The following is a 23956-nucleotide window of genomic DNA, read 5'->3' as shown; positions in this document are numbered from 1 at the left end:
CCCTTTCCCACCCAGGCCAATTTATAGCTTTTAGCGCTGTTGCATTTTGAATGACAATTGCGCGGTCATGCAACACTGTACCTAAACCAAATTTATGTCATTTTTTTCCCACAAACAGAGCTTTCTTTTGGTGGTATTTGATCACTGCAAGGTTTTTTCTTTTTTGCTAAACAAATAAAAAAATACCGAAAAGTTTGAAAAAAAAAAAAGTTTTTTCATGTTATAAAATTTTGTAAATAGATACGTTTTTTTCCTGCACTGATGAGCACTAATGAGGCTGCACTGACAGGCACTGATGAGGAGGCACTGATGGGGTGGCACTAATAGGCAGCACTGATATGTAGCACTGATATGCAGCATTGGTGGGCACTGATGGGCGGCACTGATAGGCCACACTGATGGGCACTGATGGGCAATAATGTGCACTGGTGGGCGGCACTGATGGGGAGGGCACTGGCGGGCTCCCTAAACTCTGATTGCCATCCCTGGTGGCCATGGTGGGCATCCCTGGGGTCATGGGTGGGCATCCCTGGCGGTTCTAGTGGCACCCCCCGAGGGTCTGCACTGGTAATCAATGCTCTGATTACCAGTGCATACCCCCCCCCCCCCCCGTCAGGAGAGCCACAGATCGGCTCTCCTCTACTCGTGCCTGTCAGGCACGAACTGAGGAAAGCCGATCAACGGCACTTCCTATTTACTATGTGACCAGCTGTGATTGGTCACAGCTGGTCACATGGTAAAGAGCCTACGTCAGTAGGCTCTTTACCGAGATCGGAGATGCGGTGTGTCAGAGTGACACGCCGCATCACCGATCGCCGTTCTGCGCACCCCCATATGACGTCCAGTCAGGATAATGTAACCACCTTCCCGCCGTCAATTCCCTATAGGGCGGGCGGGAAGGTGGTTAATTCCTCATCCTACAATTCTGGAAAATGCAGTTTGAATTAAACTCCACCATGACCAGTTGTTAGCAGATTAACCACTTCAGCCCTGGAAGGTTTTACCCCCTTTAATGACCAGGTCATTTTTTGCGAATTCGGCACTGCGTTATTTTAACTGACAATTGCGCGGTCGTGCGACGCTGTACCCAAATAAAATTTGTAATTTTTTTCTCCAACAAATAGAGCTTTCTTTCGGTGGTATTTGATCACCTCTGTGGTTTTTATTTTTTGCACTATAAACAAAAAAAGATACATAATTTTGAAAATAAAAAGCAATACTTTTTACTTTCTGCGGTAAAACATATCCAATAAAAAAAAAATCTAAATTTCTTCATCAATTTTGGCCAATTTGTTTTCTGCTACATATTTTTGGTAAGAAAAAATCCCAATAAGCGTATATTGATTGGTATGCGCAAAATTTATCGCATCTACAAACTATGGGATCATTTTATGGCATTTTTCTTTATTTTTATTTTTTTTCTAGTAATCGTGGCAATTTTTTTTTGCGGGAATGCAACATTGCAACGGACAAATCGGACACATAACTGACACTTTTTGGGGGACCAGTGACACTAATACAGTGAGCAGTGCTAAAAAAAATGCACTGTCACTGTAATAATGACACTGGCAGGGAAGGGGTTAACACAGTGGGTGACCTAGGGGAGGGATTTCAACTGTATGGGGGCGTGGCTTGTGAAATGATCACGGAGACCTGTGATCCTATATAGAAGGATCACAGAAAAAAAGCGTATATTAATTGGTTTGCGCAAAAGTTATTGCGTTTACAAACTATGGGATAGATTTTTGGACTTTTTATTAATTTTTTTGTTTTTATTAGGAATAATGGCGATCAGTGATTTTTAGCGGGCTGCGACATTGCGGTGAACAGATCGGACCCCTAACTGACATTTTTGACACTTTTTGGGGTCATATGCACTGTTACTGTACTAATGACACTGGCAGGAAAGGACTTAACGCCAGGGGCGATCTAAGGGTTAAATGTGTCCCTAGGGCAGTGAAGGCGAACCTTGGCACCCCAGATGTTTTGGAACTACATTTCCTATGATGCTCATGCACTCTGCAGTGTAGTTGAGCATCATGGGAAATGTAGTTCCAAAACATCTGGGGGCGCCAAGGTTCGCCATCACTGTCCTGGGGGAGCTTTTTTAACTGTGTAGGGAAGTGATGGGGAACTTTGGTACCCCAGATGTTTTGGAACTATATTTCCCACGATCCTCATGCACTCTGCAATGTAGTTGAGCATCATGGGAAATGTAGTTCCAAAACATCTGGGGGGGGCCAAGGTTCACCATCACTGTCCTGGGGGAGCTTTTTTAACTGTGTAGGGAAGTGATGGGGAACTTTGGTACCCCAGATGTTTTGGAACTACATTTCCCATGATGCTCAGCTACACTGCAGAGTGCATGAGCATCATGGGAAATGTAGTTCCAAAACATCTGGGGTGCCAAGGTTCCCCATCACTGGTAGGGGATGGTCTGACTGGGGGAAGACAGAGATCCGTGTTCCTGTTTAGCAGGAACACAAGATCTTCATCTTCTTCCCTGATAGGATGACGATCTGCCTTGTTTACTAGGCAGACTGCCGTTCTGCCTCTCTCTGGAAAGATTGGTGGATCCCGACAGAAGTCGCGTCCGCTGGATTGGCTGATTGGCTTCCGCTGTGTCCAATCCCAGCGGGAGCGGGTCGCTAGCGGCATGTACGTGTGCCTCAGAACAGGAAGAAGATGCAACGTACAGGTACGTCATTTCGCGCAGCCGGGCCGCCCTGCCGCAGTAAATGTGCGGTAGGCGGTCCGGAAGCGGTTAATGCCCTGTATGTGATTACCATGAGTTTCTGGGAGACGCTGTTAAACATGGAGTAGCGGGATGATGTGCCTTCTGCGAGGGGGTCCGGGTCCATTTTTTCCTTATCCCCCGACCCAAACACAGGTCTCTTCTCATCGATCTCACTGTCTGAGCCGGTCCCACTAGTGGAAGACTCTGCGGAAGAGCAGAAAACAGCATACAGGTTATGTATAAAGGAGCACAGGGAAATAAAAATGGATAAACACACATAAAACATATTACAGGAGAGGAGACCGCAATCCAGCTTTACGTAAGCTACATTGTGTACAGCAATGTTCATTGTGACGTCAAATTCCGATTTAGTTTTAGTCATAGTCTTTGGAACCCTACGATTGCCAGCAATTGGCTGCGATTTGACATGCGATTGGACCTGTCAAATCTCGCTGATGTGAGGGGGGGGGGGGGAGGGGAAAAGTTATTTAAAAATATAATAATTAAAAGGGACAGTGTAATTATAAAAAATAAAAGAAAAAAAATGTAAAAGCACAATAAATCCAGCACTAGACCTCCTCCATTACTCTAAACTGATAACCTGTAAAAGCGTCGCCTATGGAGATTTTTAAGTACTGAAGTTTGGCACAATTTTAAAGCATGACATGTTAGGTATTTATTTACTCAGCATAATATCATCTTTTATACTCTAAAAAAAAAATGGGTTATATATTGCTTTTTTGCATTAAAAATTAATTAAAAGAGTATTTTTTACAAAAAAAATTGCGTTAGAAAAAACTGCTGCACACACAAATACTGTGTGACAAAATGCAACGGTCGCCCTTTTATTCTCTAGGGTCTCTACTAAAAAAAAAAAAAAAAAAAATATATAATATAATATAATATAATATATATATATATATATATATATTTTTTTTTTTTTTTTTTTTTTTTTTTTATTTATGATAATGTTTGGGGGTTCCGAATAATTTTCTCGCAAAAAAATTATGATTTTTACATGTGGAAGAGAAATGCCAGAATTAGCCTGGATGGGTACTGGTTAGACTTTAATGTGCTATTTTTATAGGCTGGGGATGGATTTGTGTTGCCGATTTAGAAAAGGCCAGCAGAGCAGTGTTCATTTTGATGTCAAAATTCTATTTAGTTTTGATCAGACGTTTGAATAAAATGCCATTTTAGTTTTAGTCGTATTTTAGTCAACTTACTCTAATGTTAAGATTTATCATGTACAGGGGTACTAGGACATTGTGATTTATAAGGCACAGGGGTACTATTACATTGTGATTTATAAGGCACAGGGGTACTATTACATTGTGATTTATAAGGCACAGGGGTACTATTACATTGTGATATATAAGGTACAGGGGTACTATTACATTGTGATATATAAGGTACAGGGGTACTATGACAATGTGATTTATAGGGTACAGGGGTACTATGACATTGTGATTTATAAGGTAGAGGGGTACTATGACATTGTGATATATAAGGTACAGGGGTACTATTACATTGTGATATATAAGGTACAGGGGTACTATGACATTGTGATATATAAGGTAGAGGGGTACTATGACATTGTGATATATAAGGTACAGGGGTACTATTACATTGTGATATATAAGGTACAGGGGTACTATTACATTGTGATATATAAGGTACAGGGGTACTATGACATTGTGATTTATAAGGTACAGGGGTACTATGACATTGTGATTTATAAGGTACAGGGGTACTATGACATTGTGATATACAAGGTAGAGGGGTACTATGACATTGTGATATATAAGGTAGAGGGGTACTATGACATTGTGATATATAAGGTAGAGGGGTACTATGACATTGTGATATATAAGGTACAGGGGTACTATGACATTGTGATATATAAGGTACAGGGGTACTATGACATTGTGATATATAAGGTAGAGGGGTACTATGACATTGTGATATATAAGGTACAGGGGTACTATGACATTGTGATATATAAGGTAGAGGGGTACTATGACATTGTGATATATAAGGTACAGGGGTACTATGACATTGTGATATATAAGGTACAGGGGTACTATGACATTGTGATATATAAGGTACAGGGGTACTATGACATTGTGATATATAAGGTAGAGGGGTACTATGACATTGTGATATATAAGGTAGAGGGGTACTATGACATTGTGATTTACAAGGTATAGGGGTAATAGGACATTGTGATATATAAGGTACAGGGGTATTATGGCAATGTGATTTATCATGTACAGGGGTACTATGACATTGTGATTTATAAGGTACAGGGGTATTATGGCAATGTGATTTATCATGTACAGGGGTACTATGACATTGTGATTTATCATGTACAGGGGTACTATGACATTGTGATTTATAAAGGTACAGGGGTATTATGGCAATGTGATTTATCATGTACAGGGGTAATATGACATTGTGATTTATAAGGTAGGGGATACAAGGATTTATCTAGAAAACACAAGTGAAGAGGAATGAGGAGCTGTAGCCCTAAGCAGCCATTCAAGCGATTGTAAAGTCTCATTTTTTTTCCTGGAAAAATAACAAACATGTTATTCTTACCTGCTCTGCTGCAGTGGATTTGCACAGAACGGCCCGGATCCTCCTCTTCTCCAGTCCCTCTTCTGTGATCCTGGCCCCTTCCTCCTATCGAGTGCCCCCACAACAAGAATCTTGCTATGGGGGCACCTGAGCCGAGTCACAGCTCCCTGTGTCCATTCAGACCCAGAGCCCTGGCATGGACCGCCCCCTCACTTCTGATTGGCTAGCTGACTTTGATTGACAGCAGCGGCAGCCAATGGCTCAGCCAATCATGAGGGAGAATCTCGGCCGGCTGAGACACTTGTGGACATCGCTGGACAGAGAGGGACTTCAGGTAAGTATTAGGGGGGCCCGGGGAAGGCTGCTGCACACAGAAGGTTTTTTATCTGAATGCATTAAAGCGGAGTTCCACTCGTTTTTGTGTTTATTAAAAGTCAGCAGCTACAAAACGTGTAGCTGATGACTTTCAATAAACTAGGGATCGACCGATTATCGGCAAGGCCGATATTGACTTTTGCCGATATATCTTATCGGCCCCGGAACTGGCCGATATTCCATATATTGCTCATTTGAGGGTAAAATGATGTCACATAGCATAATTCTGTTTACAAATGTTAGTGAATATGCCACTCCCATATGTACAAATTAAAGTGGAGTTCCACCCATTTTTAATAAATTGGATTACATAGATTTATGTAATCCCCTTTAAAACGACTTTTACCAATGGAAATTTTTTTTTTTTTTGCTACTAAATACCTTAATTTCTGCTTTATTCCTCCTCTCCGCACTTCCGGGTCCGGTCGGCGATTACGTCATTCGACGATTCACAGTGTGTGCTGGGATGTATCTCAGACCATGAAATCTCGCATTATTACACAGGAGATGAGCTGCACTGCGTGCTCTGCCCAGCCTCCGCCTCCTCTCAGTGAGCTCAGTGAGGATATAATGCTTTCAGTCCTCGCTCTCTGAGAGGAGGCGGGGCGGAGGCGGGGCGGAGCACGGCCTCAATACAATACATTCAGTACAGCTCACTGAGAGGAGGCGGGGCGGAGGCGGGGCGGAGACCGGCCTCAATACAATACATTCAGTACAGCTCACTGAGAGGAGGCGGGGCGGAGGCGGGGCGGAGACCGGCCTCAATACAATACATTCAGTACAGCTCACAGAGAGGAGGCGGGGCAGAGCACGGCCTCAATACAATACATTCAGTACAGCTCACTGAGAGGAGGCGGGGCGGAGGCGGGGCGGAGACCGGCCTCAATACAATACATTCAGTACAGCTCACAGAGAGGAGGCGGGGCAGAGGCAGGGCAGAGCACGCAGTACAGCTCATATCCTGTGTAATAATGCGAGATTTCATGGTCTGAGATACATCCCAGCACACACTGCGAATCGCCGAATGAGGTAATCGCCGACCGGACCCCGGAAGTGAGAAGAGGATAAATAAAGCAGAAATTAAGGTATTTACTAGCAAAAAAAAAAAACAAAAAACTTTCCATTGGTAAAAGTCGTTTTAAAGGGGATTACATACATCTAAAGTCACTAAAATGGGTGGAACTCCACTTTAAAGATAAAAGCAATGAAGTCATGACATCACTTCCGGGTACTCGGCGCCAGATTCCAAAAAATGACAGCATTCAAAACAGCCAAACTTGGCGTTTTGAATGCTTTTAAGTGCAGAGGAGGGTATCGGTATCGGCATCGAAAAACCGATATCGGTCGATCACTAAAATAAACACACACTCACCTGTCCCACGATCCAGCCGCCCAAAGACTCGCTCCTCGCCTTCTCCTCTCGGCGGCGCCAGCATCTCTAGTGTGGGCACCCGGCTGTGACAGTTTGCAGCTTCACAGCCGGGTGTGCACTGCGTGTGCGCGAGTCACTCTGTGCGTCGTCAATGGCCAGGTAATCTTCTGGGACCTCTGACGTGTCCCAGAAGATTTCAGGGAGAGAGAAAAACTTCCGCTAGGTGGCCTGAGCAGAAGTTGGAGCGGGTACCTGTCAAATCTAGGTACCCGCTCCCCCCCCAAAATGTGGCATGTCAGGGGGTCAGGAGGCTTTAAAGCCAAAGTTCCACTATTGGGTGGAACTCCCCTTTAAGATAAAAAAACCTTCTGACCTTACAACTCCTTTCAGAAAGCTGATGACATCGGATTGGCTATTAAAGACGACACTATGTGTAACTTTAGTGCTGTAGTCAGTGGCCCTGGATCAGGATATTCCAGAATGCTTTACCCTGGGTGCCATGATTGCTGTACTGGGTGTCATCATCAGAGGTGGAGCTCAGGTTCAGGCCCAATTCTTCAAAACGTTTCTTCTGTTTACTCTGAGCGCTGCTCTCCAAGTCACGTTCCGCTCTTCTCTTCATGGTCACTACGGAGAGGAGAAACATTCAATGTCAGTATCTGAACTTGAGATTTAACAAAAAAAAAAAATCTTGGCAGATGTTTATATCCGGTCTAAGAAGGCCGTACACAATCATAAAGCTGTCACAAACGTGGGAAACTCAAACAGAGAAACTACTTAAAGCGGCTTGTATGCCCCCCCCCCACCTGGTTTTGGCACATGCTCAGTAGAAAACTGGCTGTGAGGCCGCAAGGCTTCACTGCTGGTTTCCCTTAGCCAAGATGGCGGCGCCAGCACCCAAGAGCTAACTCAAGAATCAGCCTGGGTGAGGACACCGCTGGATGCCTGGGCAGGTAAGTTCATTAACCACTTACCGATCGCCCCACGCAGGGTGGCTCAACTACGCATAAACATGTACACGTGATTAGACACATGCAGTCTGATTATACACAGCGGGAGGCAGACCGCAGGAGGAGCGGGCTCGATTGCAGCCAGCCTCCAGCGATCATCGGCAATACTTACAGGAGAGCCGTCTTACATTGTTTACCTACCAGATGGCTCTCCTGTCTGCGGGAGGAGCGGGCTCGATCACCGCCGGCCTCCCGCGATCTTCAGCAATACTGACAGGAGAGCCGTTTGGTATGTAAACAATGTAAGACGGCTCTCCTGTCAGCGGGAGGAGCGGGCTCGATTGCCGCCGGCCCCCGCGATCTTCCGCAATACTGACAGGAGAGCCGTCTGGTATGTCAGTGGTTCTCAAATCCGGTCCTCGGGACCCACTAACAGGCCAGATTTTAAGTATTACCTTGGGGGATGCAGACTAGAATACTGCAATCACTGAGAAGCAAATGAGATCACCTGTGATGTAATTTAGTTATCTTGCAAACCTGGCCTGTTGGTGGGTCCCGAGGACCGGATTTGAGAACCACTGTGGTATGTAAACAATGTAAGACGGCTCTCCTGTCCGCGGGAGGAGCGGGCTCGATCACCGCCGGCCTCCCTCGATCTTCAGCAATACTGACAGGAGAGCCGTTTGGTATGTAAACAATGTAAGACGGCTCTCCTGTCCGCGGGAGGAGCGGGCTCGATTGCCGCCGGCCCCCGCGATCTTCCGCAATACTGACAGGAGAGCCGTCTGGTATGTAAACAATGTAAGACGGCTCTCCTGTCCGCGGGAGGAGCGGGCTCGATTGCCGCCGGCCCCCGCGATCTTCCGCAATACTGACAGGAGAGCCGTCTGGTATGTAAACAATGTAAGACGGCTCTCCTGTCCGCGGGAGGAGCGGGCTCGATTGCCGCCGGCCCCCGCGATCTTCCGCAATACTGACAGGAGAGCCGTCTGGTATGTAAACAATGTAAGACGGCTCTCCTGTCCGTGGGAGGAGCGGGCTCGATTGCCGCTGGCCCCCGTGATCTTTCGCAATACTGACAGGAGAGCCGTCTGGTATGTAAACAATGTAAGACGGCTCTCCTGTCCGCGGGAGGAGCGGGCTCGATTGCCGCCGGCCCCCGCGATCTTCCGCAATACTGACAGGAGAGCCGTCTGGTATGTAAACAATGTAAGACGGCTCTCCTGTCCGTGGGAGGAGCGGGCTCGATTGCCGCTGGCCCCCGTGATCTTCCGCAATACTGACAGGAGAGCCGTTTGGTATGTAAACAATGTGAGATGGCTCTCCTGTCCCCGGGAGGAGCGGGCTCGATCGCCGCCGGCCCCCGCGATCTTCGGCAATACTGACAGGAGAGCCGTCTGGTATGTAAACAATGTAAGACGACTCTCCTGTCCACGTGAGGAGCAGGCTCGATCGCAGCCGGGCCTCCAGCAATCTTCGGCAAAACTGACAGGAGAGCCATCTGGAATGTAAACAATGTGAGACGGCTCTCCTATCAGAGAGGCAGGGAAAGATCGTGTGATTCAGCTGATCCACCGATCTCTCTCTGCCTCTGTTCAATCCATCCCCCCGCACAGTTAGTAAGCACAAATAGGAAACACATTTAACCCCTTGATCACCCCCGTGTTAACCCCTTCCCTGCCAGTGTTATACAGTAACAGTGCATTTTAGCACTGATTACTGTATTAACCACTTAAGCCCTGGAAGATTTTACCCCCTTCCTGACCAGGGCCTATTTTGCGATTCGGCACTACGTGAATTTAACGGACAATTGCGCGGTCGTGCGACGCTGTACCTAAACGAATTTGACATTCTTTTTTTCCCACAAACAGAGCTTTCTTTTGGTGGTATTTGATCACCTAAGCGATTTTTTGATCATGCGCTATAAACAAAAAAAGAGCGTCAATTTTGCAAAAATAACAATATTTTTCACATTTTTTTATATGAAATTCCCCCCCCAAAAAATGTAAAAATCAAATTTTTTAACATTTACGGCCAATTTGTTTTCTGCTCCATATGTTTGGTAAAAAACAAAATCGCAAAAAGCGTATTTTGATTGGTTTGCGCAAACAGTTATTGCGTTTACTAACAAAGGGAAAGATTTTTGTAATTTTTGTTGTTTTTTTTTTTTAACGAGTAATGGCGGCGATCTGCGATTTTTTTTGCGGGACTGCGACATTGCGGCGGACAGATCGGACCTTTGACTGACATTTTTGACACTTTTGGGGTTACCAGTGACATTACTGCAGTAATCAGTGCTATACATATGCACTGTTACTGTAAAAATGACACTGGCAGTGAAGGAGTTAACTGTATTGGAGAGGGAGGGGTTAAGTGTGTCCTAGGGGCGTGATTCTAACTGTGATTGGCTGTGGCTACTAGTGTAAAAACAGAGATCAACGGTCCTACATAGTAGAACCGTGTGATCTCCATTCTTACACAGGGGAGAATGACAGGCGGCTTTGTTTACATTAGCCGCCTGCCTTTCTTCCAGTGTAACGGACGATCGCGAGTGACCGGCGGACATCGGGTCCGCGGGGCACACGCGCGGGGGGGTCCGTGACAGCGCTCGCTCCCTAGAGCCTCACAGGCTAGCGACGTAGCCCTACGTCGCTTTTCCTGTGAGGGGCTGACTGCCGCAGTAAATAGTCGTGCGGCGGTCGGCAAGCGGTTAATGTCACTGGTTCCCAAAAAGTGTAAAAAATGTCACTTAGGGGTCCGATCTGTCCGCCACAATGTCGCAGCCCCGCTAAAAATCGCAAATCGCCACCATTACTAATGAAAAAATAAAAAGTCCATAAATCTATCCCGTAGTTAGTAAACGCAATACCTTTTGCGCAAACCAATCAAAACACGCTTATTGCGATTTTCTTTTACCAAAAATATGTAGCAGAAAACAAATTGGCCTAAAATGATAAAAAAAAATTCGATTTTTCAATATTTTTATTGGGAATGTTATATAGCAGAATGTGAAAAATATTGTTTTTTTTTTTTTTTCCAGAATTGTCGCGCTTTTTTGTTTATAGCGCAAAAAATAAAAATCACACAGGTGATCAAATACCACCAAAAGAAAGCTCTATTTGTGGGAAAAAAAGGACGTAAATTTTATTTAGGTACAGCGTCGCACGACCGCGCAATTGTATGCTAAACTAAATCAGTGCCGAATTGCATAAAACGGCCTGGTCATTAAGGGGGCAAATCCTTCCGGTCCAGAAGTGGTTAAGCTTTAACAATGATAAAATGAAGAAACAAATGAGCTAACAGTCAGTGGACAGACAGTGGACAGACGGTCAGTGGACAGACGGTCAGTGGACAGACGGTCAGAGGACAGACGGTCAGAGGACAGACGGTCAGTGGACAGACGGTCAGTGGACAGACGGTCAGTGGACAGACGGTCAGAGGACAGACGGTCAGGGGACAGACGGTCAGAGGACAGACAGACAGTAGACAGACGGTCAGAGGACAGACAGACAGTAGACAGACGGTCAGAGGACAGACGGTCAGAGGACAGACGGTCAGTGGACAGACGGTCAGGGGACAGACGGTCAGTGGACAGACGGTCAGAGGACAGACGGTCAGTGGACAGACGGTCAGAGGACAGACGGTCAGTGGACAGACGGTCAGTGGACAGACAGTGGACAGTCAGTGGACAGACAGTGGACAGACAGTCAGTGGACAGACAGTCAGTGGACAGACGGTCAGTGGACAGACGGCCAGTGGACAGACGGCCAGTGGACAGACGGCCAGTGGACAGACAGCCAGTGGACAGACGGTCAGTGGACAGACAGAGGACAGACGGTCAGGGGACAGACGGTCAGTGGACAGACGGTCAGTGGACAGACGGTCAGTGGACAGACGGTCAGTGGACAGACAGTCAGAGGACAGACAGTCAGAGGACAGATGGTCAGGGGACAGACGGTCAGGGGACAGACGGTCAGGGGACAGACGGTCAGGAGACAGACGGTCAGGGGACAGACAGTGGACAGTCAGTGGACAGTCAGTGGACAGACGGTCAGTGGACAGACGGTCAGTGGACAGACGGTCAGTGGACAGACAGTGGACAGACAGTCAGAGGACAGACAGTCAGTGGACAGACGGTCAGTGGACAGACGGTCAGTGGACAGACGGTCAGTGGACAGACAGTCAGTGGACAGACGGTCAGAGGACAGACGGTCAGAGGACAGACGGTCAGGGGACAGACGGTCAGGGGACAGACAGTGGACAGTCAGTGGACAGACGGTCAGTGGACAGACGGTCAGTGGACAGACGGTCAGTGGACAGACGGTCAGTGGACAGACAGCGGACAGTCAGTGGACAGTCAGTGGAGAGACAGTCAGTGGACAGACAGTCAGTGGACAGACAGTCAGAGGACAGACAGTCAGAGGACAGACAGTCAGTGGACAGACGGTCAGTGGACAGACGGTCAGTGGACAGACGGTCAGTGGACAGACAGTCAGAGGACAGACGGTCAGAGGACAGACGGTCAGTGGACAGACGGTCAGTGGACAGTCGGTCAGTGGACAGTCGGTCAGTGGACAGACGGTCAGTGGACAGACGGTCAGGGGACAGACGGTCAGAGGACAGACGGTCAGAGGACAGACAGTCAGGGGACAGACAGTCAGGGGACAGACGGTCAGGGGACAGACGGTCAGGGGACAGACGGTCAGGGGACAGACAGTGGACAGACAGTCAGTGGACAGACGGTCAGTGGACAGACGGTCAGTGGACAGAGAGTGGACAGACAGTCAGAGGACAGACAGTCAGAGGACAGACAGTCAGAGGACAGACGGTCAGGGGACAGACAGTCAGGGGACAGACAGTCAGGGGACAGACGGTCAGGGGACAGACGGTCAGGGGACAGACGGTCAGAGGACAGACAGTCAGAACACAGACGGTCAGGGGACAGACGGTCAGGGACAGACAGTGGACAGTCAGTGGACAGACGGTCAGTGGACAGACAGTGGACAGACAGTGGACAGTCAGTGGACAGACAGTGGAGAGACAGTCAGTGGACAGACAGTCAGTGGACAGACAGTCAGTGGACAGACAGCGGACAGTCAGTGGACAGTCAGTGGAGAGACAGTCAGTGGACAGACAGTCAGTGGACAGACAGTCAGAGGACAGACAGTCAGAGGACAGACAGTCAGTGGACAGACGGTCAGGGGACAGACGGTCAGGGGACAGACGGTCAGGGGACAGACAGTGGACAGACAGTCAGTGGACAGACGGTCAGTGGACAGACGGTCAGTGGACAGAGAGTGGACAGACAGTCAGAGGACAGACAGTCAGAGGACAGACAGTCAGAGGACAGACAGTCAGAGGACAGACGGTCAGGGGACAGACGGTCAGGGGACAGACAGTCAGGGGACAGACAGTCAGGGGACAGACAGTCAGGGGACAGACGGTCAGGGGACAGACGGTCAGGGGACAGACAGTCAGAGGACAGACGGTCAGGGGACAGACGGTCAGGGGACAGACGGTCAGGGGACAGACAGTGGACAGTCAGTGGACATACGGTCAGTGGACAGACAGTGGACAGTCAGTGGACATACGGTCAGTGGACAGACGGTCAGTGGACAGACAGTGGACAGTCAGTGGACAGACAGTGGACAGACAGTGGAGAGACAGTCAGTGGACAGACAGTCAGTGGACAGACAGTCAGTGGACAGACAGTCAGTGGACAGACAGTCAGTGGACAGACGGTCAGTGGACAGACGGTCAGTGGACAGACAGTGGAGAGACAGTGGAGAGACGGTCAGTGGAGAGACAGTCAGTGGAGAGACAGTCAGAGGACAGACGGTCAGAGGACAGACGGTCAGGGGACAGACGGTCAGGGGACAGACAGTGGACAGTCAGTGGACAGACAGTCAGTGGACAGACGGTCAGTGGACAGACAGTGGACAGACAGTCAGAGGACAGACGGTCAGAGGACAGACGGTCAGGGGATAGACGGTCAGGGGACAGACGGTCAGGGGACAGACGGTCAGGGGACAGACAGTCAGAGGACAGATGGTCAGGGGACAGACGGTCAGGGGACAGACAGTGGACAGTCAGTGGACAGACGGTCAGTGGACAGACGGTCAGTGGACAGACGGTCAGTGGACAGACGGTCAGTGGACAGACGGTCAGGGGACAGACGGTCAGAGGACAGACAGTCAGGGGACAGACAGTCAGGGGACAGACAGTCAGGGGACAGACGGTCAGGGGACAGACGGTCAGGGGACAGACAGTGGACAGTCAGTGGACAGACGGTCAGTGGACAGACGGTCAGTGGACAGACGGTCAGAGGACAGACGGTCAGAGGACAGACGGTCAGAGGACAGACAGTCAGGGGACAGACAGTCAGGGGACAGACGGTCAGGGGACAGACGGTCAGGGGACAGACAGTGGACAGTCAGTGGACAGACAGTCAGTGGACAGACGGTCAGTGGACAGACAGTGGACAGACAGTCAGAGGACAGACAGTCAGGGGACAGACGGTCAGGGGACAGACGGTCAGGGGACAGACGGTCAGGGGACAGACAGTCAGAGGACAGACAGTCAGAGGACAGACGGTCAGGGGACAGACAGTGGACAGTCAGTGGACAGACGGTCAGTGGACAGACGGTCAGTGGACAGACAGTGGAGAGACAGTCAGTGGACAGACAGTCAGTGGACAGACAGTCAGTGGACAGACAGTGGACAGACGGTCAGTGGACAGACGGTCAGTGGACAGACAGTCAGTGGACAGACAGTCAGTGGACAGACAGTCAGTGGACAGACAGTGGAGAGACAGTCAGTGGAGAGACAGTCAGTGGAGAGACAGTCAGAGGACAGACGGTCAGAGGACAGACGGTCAGAGGACAGACGGTCAGGGGACAGACGGTCAGGGGACAGACGGTCAGGGGACAGACGGTGAGGGGACAGACGCTTACATAGAACCTGAGGGGCCGGCCAGGAAGTGTGAAGTCCCCGATGTCATATAGATCTTCTGTGATCCTTCAGGTCATCACCGGATTTGCTTGGAGGCAGGAGGCACCGCGCGGCTCTGTCAGCGAGAGAGAAAACTAATGTGAGGAGTCGGCACAGATAACAAACGCTATAGAGAACACCTAGAATGAAATATGTGGCTACCATCCCCCCAATTTCCCCCCCTGAAACTCCTAGCAGGTTGTCACACCGATCCCCCCAACACTTCCAGTCACTGATCCATAGAGGAGATCTGAGGCTGCCTCCATATTTATTCCCGTCTTACAGATTACTGGAGATAGAAACAGCCAAGCAACCGGCATTTTCATAGAGAGGTCAACGCCTGTCACCAACTTATTATACAAACTGCCAATTAAACTTACTGATCAAAAGTAAAACATAAAACCATGGATAGATACACACATAATACAAGGTTTATTATAAAGCTCAAACAAAGAATAAATCAATTTAAAACAAAAACAAAGAAAAAAAAGAAAATAAATCACAAAAAACGCCAAATAATTACTAAAAGCAATCATTAAATGATGTGTAGTGGTCAGTATTAGGAGTATAGAGGAGTGTGATGTGTAGTGGTCAGTATTAGGAGTAGTATAGAGGAGTGTGATGTGTAGTGGTCAGTATTAGGAGTAGTATAGAGGAGTGTGATGTGTAGTGGTCAGTATTAGGAGTAGTATAGAGGAGTGTGATGTGTAGTGGTCAGTATTAGGAGTAGTATAGAGGAGTGTGATGTGTAGTGGTCAGTATTAGGAGTATAGAGGAGTGTGATGTGTAGTGGTCAGTATTAGGAGTAGTATAGAGGTGTGATGTGTAGTGGTCAGTATTAGGAGTAGTATAGAGGAGTGTGATGTGTAGTGGTCAGTATTAGGAGTAGTATAGAGGAGTGTGATGTGTAGTGGTCAGTATTAGGAGTAGTATAGAGGAGTGTGATGTGTAGTGGTCAGTATTAGGAGTAGTATAGAGGAGTGTGATGTGTAGTGGTCAGTATTAGGAGTAGTATAGAGGTGTGATGTGTAGTGGTCAGTATTAGGAGTAGTATAGAGGAGTGTGATGTGTAGTGGTCAGTATTAGGAGTAGTATAGAGGAGTGTGATGTGTAGTGGTCAGTATTAGGAGTAGTATAGAGGAGTGTGATGTGTAGTGGTCAGTATTAGGAGTAGTATAGAGGAGTGTGATGTGTAGTGGTCAGTATTAGGAGTAGTATAAGGAGTGTGATGTGTAGTGGTCAGTATTAGGAGTAGTATAGAGGAGTGTGATGTGCAGTGGTCAGTATTAGGAGTAGTATAGAGGAGTGTGATGTGTAGTGGTCAGTATTAGGAGTAGTATAGAGGAGTGTAATGTGTAGTGGTCAGTATTAGGAGTAGTATAGAGGAGTGTGATGTGTAGTGGTCAGTATTAGGAGTAGTATAAGGAGTGTGATGTGTAGTGGTCAGTATTAGGAGTAGTATAGAGGAGTGTGATGTGCAGTGGTCAGTATTAGGAGTAGTATAGAGGAGTGTGATGTGTAGTGGTCAGTATTAGGAGTAGTATAGAGGAGTGTGATGTGCAGTGGTCAGTATTAGGAGTAGTATAGAGGAGTGTGATGTGTAGTGGTCAGTATTAGGAGTAGTATAGAGGAGTGTGATGTGTAGTGGTCAGTATTAGGAGTAGTATAGAGGAGTGTGATGTGTAGTGGTCAGTATTAGGAGTAGTATAGAGGAGTGTGATGTGTAGTGGTCAGTATTAGGAGTAGTATAGAGGAGTGTGATGTGTAGTGGTCAGTATTAGGAGTAGTATAGAGGAGTGTGATGTGTAGTGGTCAGTATTAGGAGTAGTATAGAGGAGTGTGATGTGTAGTGGTCAGTATTAGGAGTAGTATAGAGGAGTGTGATGTGTAGTGGTCAGTATTAGGAGTAGTATAGAGGAGTGTGATGTGTAGTGGTCAGTATTAGGAGTATAGAGGAGTGTGATGTGTAGTGGTCAGTATTAGGAGTAGTATAGAGGTGTGTGATGTGTAGTGGTCAGTATTAGGAGTAGTATAGAGGAGTGTGATGTGTAGTGGTCAGTATTAGGAGTAGTATAGAGGAGTGTGATGTGTAGTGGTCAGTATTAGGAGTAGTATAGAGGAGTGTGATGTGCAGTGGTCAGTATTAGGAGTAGTATAGAGGAGTGTGATGTGTAGTGGTCAGTATTAGGAGTAGTATAGAGGAGTGTGATGTGTAGTGGTCAGTATTAGGAGTAGTATAGAGGAGTGTGATGTGCAGTGGTCAGTATTAGGAGTAGTATAGAGGAGTGTGATGTGTAGTGGTCAGTATTAGGAGTAGTATAGAGGAGTGTGATGTGTAGTGGTCAGTATTAGGAGTAGTATAGAGGAGTGTGATGTGTAGTGGTCAGTATTAGGAGTAGTATAGAGGAGTGTGATGTGTAGTGGTCAGTATTAGGAGTAGTATAGAGGAGTGTGATGTGTAGTGGTCAGTATTAGGAGTAGTATAGAGGAGTGTGATGTGCAGTGGTCAGTATTAGGAGTAGTATAGAGGAGTGTGATGTGTAGTGGTCAGTATTAGGAGTAGTATAGAGGAGTGTGATGTGTAGTGGTCAGTATTAGGAGTAGTATAGAGGAGTGTGATGTTCAGTGGTCAGTATTAGGAGTAGTATAGAGGTGTGTGATGTGTAGTGGTCAGTATTAGGAGTAGTATAGAGGAGTGTGATGTTCAGTGGTCAGTATTAAGAGTAGTATAGAGGAGTGTGATGTGTAGTGGTCAGTATTAGGAGTAGTATAGAGGAGTGTGATGTGTAGTGGTCAGTATTAGGAGTAGTATAGAGGAGTGTGATGTGTAGTGGTCAGTATTAGGAGTAGTATAGAGGAGTGTGATGTGTAGTGGTCAGTATTAGGAGTAGTATAGAGGAGTGTGATGTGTAGTGGTCAGTATTAGGAGTAGTATAGAGGAGTGTGATGTGTAGTGGTCAGTATTAGGAGTAGTATAGAGGAGTGTGATGTGTAGTGGTCAGTATTAGGAGTAGTATAGAGAAGTGTGATGTGTAGTGGTCAGTATTAGGAGTAGTATAGAGGAGTGTGATGTGTAGTGGTCAGTATTAGGAGTAGTATAGAGGAGTGTGATGTGTAGTGGTCAGTATTAGGAGTAGTATAGAGGAGTGTGATGTGCAGTGGTCAGTATTAGGAGTAGTATAGAGGTGTGTGATGTGTAGTGGTCAGTATTAGGAGTAGTATAGAGGTGTGTGATGTGTAGTGGTCAGTATTAGGAGTAGTATAGAGGAGTGTGATGTGTAGTGGTCAGTATTAGGAGTAGTATAGAGGAGTGTGATGTGTAGTGGTCAGTATTAGGAGTAGTATAGAGGAGTGTGATGTGTAGTGGTCAGTATTAGGAGTAGTATAGAGGAGTGTGATGTGTAGTGGTCAGTATTAGGAGTAGTATAGAGGAGTGTGATGTGTAGTGGTCAGTATTAGGAGTAGTATAGAGGAGTGTGATGTGTAGTGGTCAGTATTAGGAGTAGTATAGAGGAGTGTGATGTGTAGTGGTCAGTATTAGGAGTAGTATAGAGGAGTGTGATGTGTAGTGGTCAGTATTAGGAGTAGTATAGAGGAGTGTGATGTGTAGTGGTCAGTATTAGGAGTAGTATAGAGGAGTGTGATGTGTAGTGGTCAGTATTAGGAGTAGTATAGAGGAGTGTGATGTGCAGTGGTCAGTATTAGGAGTAGTATAGAGGAGTGTGATGTGTAGTGGTCAGTATTAGGAGTAGTATAGAGGTGTGTGATGTGTAGTGGTCAGTATTAGGAGTAGTATAGAGGTGTGTGATGTGTAGTGGTCAGTATTAGGAGTAGTATAGAGGAGTGTGATGTGTAGTGGTCAGTATTAGGAGTAGTATAGAGGAGTGTGATGTGTAGTGGTCAGTATTAGGAGTAGTATAGAGGTGTGTGATGTGTAGTGGTCAGTATTAGGAGTATAGAGGAGTGTGATGTGTAGTGGTCAGTATTAGGAGTAGTATAGAGGAGTGTGATGTGTAGTGGTCAGTATAAGGAGTAGTATAGAGGAGTGTGATGTGTAGTGGTCAGTATTAGGAGTAGTATAGAGGTGTGTGATGTGTAATGGTCAGTATTAGGAGTAGTATAGAGGAGTGTGATGTGTAGTGGTCAGTATTAGGAGTAGTATAGAGGAGTGTGATGTGTAGTGGTCAGTATTAGGAGTAGTATAGAGGAGTGTGATGTGCAGTGGTCAGTATTAGGAGTAGTATAGAGGAGTGTGATGTGTAGTGGTCAGTATTAGGAGTAGTATAGAGGAGTGTGATGTGCAGTGGTCAGTATTAGGAGTAGTATAGAGGAGTGTGATGTGTAGTGGTCAGTATTAGGAGTAGTATAGAGGAGTGTGATGTGTAGTGGTCAGTATTAGGAGTAGTATAGAGGTGTGTGATGTGTAGTGGTCAGTATTAGTAGTATAGAGGAGTGTGATGTGTAGTGGTCAGTATTAGGAGTAGTATAGAGGAGTGTGATGTGTAGTGGTCAGTATTAGGAGTAGTATAGAGGAGTGTGATGTGCAGTGGTCAGTATTAGGAGTAGTATAGAGGAGTGTGATGTGTAGTGGTCAGTATTAGGAGTAGTATAGAGGAGTGTGATGTGTAGTGGTCAGTATTAGGAGTAGTATAGAGGAGGTGTGATGTGTAGTGGTCAGTATTAGGAGTAGTATAGAGGAGTGTGATGTGTAGTGGTCAGTATTAGGAGTAGTATAGAGGAGTGTGATGTGTAGTGGTCAGTATTAGGAGTAGTATAGAGGAGTGTGATGTGTAGTGGTCAGTATAAGGAGTAGTATAGAGGAGTGTGATGTGCAGTGGTCGGTATTAGGAGTAGTATAGAGGAGTGTGATGTGCAGTGGTCAGTATAAGGAGTAGTATAGAGGAGTGTGATGTGCAGTGGTCAGTATTAGGAGTAGTATAGAGGAGTGTGATGTGTAGTGGTCAGTATAAGGAGTAGTATAGAGGAGTGTGATGTGCAGTGGTCAGTATTAGGAGTAGTATAGAGGAGTGTGATGTGTAGTGGTCAGTATTAGGAGTAGTATAGAGGAGTGTGATGTGTAGTGGTCAGTATTAGGAGTAGTATAGAGGAGGTGTGATGTGTAGTGGTCAGTATTAGGAGTAGTATAGAGGAGTGTGATGTGTAGTGGTCAGTATTAGGAGTAGTATAGAGGAGTGTGATGTGTAGTGGTCAGTATTAGGAGTAGTATAGAGGAGTGTGATGTGTAGTGGTCAGTATTAGGAGTAGTATAGAGGTGTGTGATGTGTAGTGGTCAGTATTAGGAGTAGTATAGAGGAGTGTGATGTGCAGTGGTCAGTATTAGGAGTAGTATAGAGGAGTGTGATGTGCAGTGGTCAGTATAAGGAGTAGTATAGAGGAGTGTGATGTGCAGTGGTCAGTATTAGGAGTAGTATAGAGGAGTGTGATGTGTAGTGGTCAGTATTAGGAGTAGTATAGAGGAGGTGTGATGTGTAGTGGTCAGTATTAGGAGTAGTATAGAGGAGTGTGATGTGTAGTGGTCAGTATAAGGAGTAGTATAGAGGAGTGTGATGTGCAGTGGTCAGTATTAGGAGTAGTATAGAGGAGTGTGATGTGTAGTGGTCAGTATTAGGAGTAGTATAGAGGAGTGTGATGTGTAGTGGTCAGTATTAGGAGTAGTATAGAGGAGGTGTGATGTGTAGTGGTCAGTATTAGGAGTAGTATAGAGGAGTGTGATGTGTAGTGGTCAGTATTAGGAGTAGTATAGAGGAGTGTGATGTGTAGTGGTCAGTATTAGGAGTAGTATAGAGGAGTGTGATGTGTAGTGGTCAGTGTAAGGAGTAGTATAGAGGAGTGTGATGTGCAGTGGTCAGTATTAGGAGTAGTATAGAGGAGTGTGATGTGCAGTGGTCAGTATTAGGAGTAGTATAGAGGAGTGTGATGTGTAGTGGTCAGTATAAGGAGTAGTATAGAGGAGTGTGATGTGCAGTGGTCAGTATTAGGAGTAGTATAGAGGAGTGTGATGTGTAGTGGTCAGTATTAGGAGTAGTATAGAGGAGTGTGATGTGCAGTGGTCAGTATTAGGAGTAGTATAGAGGAGTGTGATGTGTAGTGGTCAGTATTAGGAGTAGTATAGAGGTGTGTGATGTGTAGTGGTCAGTATTAGGAGTAGTATAGAGGAGTGTGATGTGCAGTGGTCAGTATTAGGAGTAGTATAGAGGAGTGTGATGTGTAGTGGTCAGTATAAGGAGTAGTATAGAGGAGTGTGATGTGCAGTGGTCAGTATTAGGAGTAGTATAGAGGAGTGTGATGTGTAGTGGTCAGTATTAGGAGTAGTATAGAGGAGTGTGATGTGCAGTGGTCAGTATTAGGAGTAGTATAGAGGAGTGTGATGTGTAGTGGTCAGTATTAGGAGTAGTATAGAGGTATGTGATTTGTAGTGGGTGGTAAAAGGGAAGTAATAGTAGGGTGTGATGGGTAGTATGAGGTGAGTAGTAGTAGGGCGTAGTAGTGGGTAGTATGAGGGGCGTAGTAGTGGGTAGTATGAGGGGAGTAGTAGTGGGTAGTATGATGAGGTGAGTAGTAGTGGGTAGTATGATGAGGTGAGTAGTAGAGCTGCACGATTCTGGCCAAAATGAGAATCATGATTTTAGCTTGGAATAAAGATCACGATTCTCTGTGTACCAAAAAAAAATTGGGATAACTTTACTGTTACGTTTTTTTTTTTATTCATTAAAGTCTATTAATTGCGTTTGAAAGACTGCTGCGCAAATACAGTGTGACATAAAATATTACAACAATCGCCATTTTATTCTGTAGGGTCTCTGCTAAAAAAATTATATAAAATGTTTGGGGGTTCTAAGTACTTTTCTAGCAAAAAAAAATGATTTTAACTTGCAAGCAACAAATGTCAGAAAAAGATCCAGTCTTTAAGAGGTTAAACTTCCTTTCTCCCTGGCAGAGGGAAGGAAAAGATACAATGTAATCATTTTTGTTTATAGTTACTGGGAGACTTTGCTGATAGCTGTTTGCTGGGAGGCTTTTTTTTTTTTTTCCCCACAGCTGTTCTCTCTGCTATGCAAAGAATCGAGCATATTTCAGGGTTAGATCGTCAGGAGGTGTGAATCGAGATCGCGATTTTCATACGATTAATCGTGCAGCTCTAGTGAGTAGTAGTGGGTAGTATGATGAGGTGAGGAGTAGTGGGTAGTATGATGAGGTGAGGAGTAGTGGGTAGTATGATGAGGTGAGGAGTAGTGGGTAGTATGAGGTGAGGAGTAGTGGGTAGTATGAGGGGAGTAGTAGTGGGTAGTATGATGAGGGGAGTAGTAGTGGGTAGTATGATGAGGTGAGGAGTAGTGGGTAGTATGATGAGGTGAGGAGTAGTGGGTAGTATGAGGGGAGAAGTAGTGGGTAGTATGAGGGGAGAAGTAGTGGGTAGTATGAGGGGAGTAGTAGTGGGTAGTATGAGGGGCGTAGTAGTGGGTAGTATGAGGGGCGTAGTAGTGGGTAGTATGAGGGGCGTAGTAGTGGGTAGTATGAGGGGAGTAGTAGTGGGTAGTATGAGGGGAGAAGTAGTGGGTAGTATGAGGGAGAAGTAGTGGGTAGTATGATGAGGTGAGGAGTAGTGGGTAGTATGAGGGGCGTAGTAGTGGGTAGTATGAGGGGAGTGGTAGTGGGTAGTATGAGGGGAGAAGTAGTGGGTAGTATGAGGGGAGTAGTAGTGGGTAGTATGATGAGGGGAGAAGTAGTGGGTAGTATGATGAGGTGAGGAGTAGTGGGTAGTATGATGAGGTGAGGAGTAGTAGTGGGTAGTATGAGGGGAGTAGTAGTGGGTAGTATGAGGGGAGTGGTAGTGGGTAGTATGATGAGGGGAGAAGTAGTGGGTAGTATGATGAGGTGAGGAGTAGTGGGTAGTATGAGGGGAGGGGAGTAGTAGTAGAGAGTAATGGGTAGTATGAGGGAGTAGTAGTAAGGTGTGTTGTGTAGTGGGTAGTAGTAGGGGAGGAGTAGTAGTGAGTTGTGCAGTGGGTAGTATGGGGGGAGTAGTAGTGAGTTGTGCAGTGGGTAGTATGGGGGGAGTAGTAGTGAGTTGTGTAGTGGGTAGTATGAGGGAAGTAGTAGTAGGGTGTAGTGGGTAGTATGAGGGAAGTAGTAGTAGGGTGTAGTGGGTAGTAGTAAGGTGTGATGTGCAGTGGGTAGTAGTAGGGGAGTAGTAGTAGGGTGCAGTGGGGAGTAGTAGTGTGTGATGTGCAGTGAGTAGTATGAGGTTCGCACACACAGGATATAACATTAATTTCTGTACAGAGTTGTAGGACAGAGTTATTGTCAGCCAAACTATCCCGGCACTGACCACTGTCCTGGCACTGGGGGGTGTACACAGGTCAGCACTGAGGGGGTTAACACAGAGCTCCTGGTGGGTCACCTGATAGGGGGAGGGTGAGACACAGATAAGGGAACACATTGTAAATAACCCCCCTCCCCCACACACTGTGTTGATGCCTCCCTATAACCGGGGATTCTCTCCTCTCTCCGGGTTATCTGATCTCTCCGGATCTCTCTCTATGTCTCCGCTCACCGTTCGGTTTCGTTTCTCCTTCTGTTTAGTCGCGCCAGCCGGGTCCTCCCGTTCTCCCGCCGCGCCGAGATGACGTCAAACACAGCCTGCCAGGGTCCTTCCGTCGCGCCGGTGACGTCACACGGGCTGCCCTTCCACCGCCTGATCCTACAGAGAAGTGAGCAATTGTTGGGATGCCGGCTGGCCGTCTCCGTTCCTGTCCGGAGGAAGCCGGACTCTGTCATCCCGGGGCTGGGTGAGAAGCTAGGGGGGTCAGCTACTATCGTGCTACCCACTGCTCTTCATACTTCTATACTTCCCACTGCACACTACCACCAATACTACCCACTGCACATCATACTTCTATACTTCCCACTGCACATCATACTTCTCTACTA

The 23956-nt window shown here is 46.7% G+C and overlaps 1 protein-coding gene across 1 annotated transcript in view; it reads right to left on the bottom strand.

Moving 5' to 3' along the window:
• CMTR1 (cap methyltransferase 1) overlaps positions 1-23682 on the bottom strand; it is a 137142-nt gene extending 113460 nt beyond the window's left edge. The window contains exons 1-4 of the mRNA XM_082251648.1: positions 23580-23682; positions 14968-15080; positions 7554-7691; positions 2787-2941 (exon numbers count right to left, since the gene is read on the bottom strand). Of these exons, the coding sequence (XP_082107774.1) occupies positions 2787-2941; positions 7554-7686 (288 nt within the window). The 5' untranslated portion in view covers positions 7687-7691; positions 14968-15080; positions 23580-23682. The remainder of the gene's footprint in view (positions 1-2786; positions 2942-7553; positions 7692-14967; positions 15081-23579) is intronic.
• Positions 23683-23956: the final 274 nt, after the last annotated feature.

The sequence above is a fragment of the Pelophylax lessonae genome, assembly GCF_965119305.1.
Source record: "Pelophylax lessonae genome assembly, chromosome: 3".
Taxonomy (NCBI): Eukaryota; Metazoa; Chordata; class Amphibia; order Anura; family Ranidae; genus Pelophylax; species Pelophylax lessonae.
This window is presented reverse-complemented; position numbering and strand designations above follow the sequence as displayed.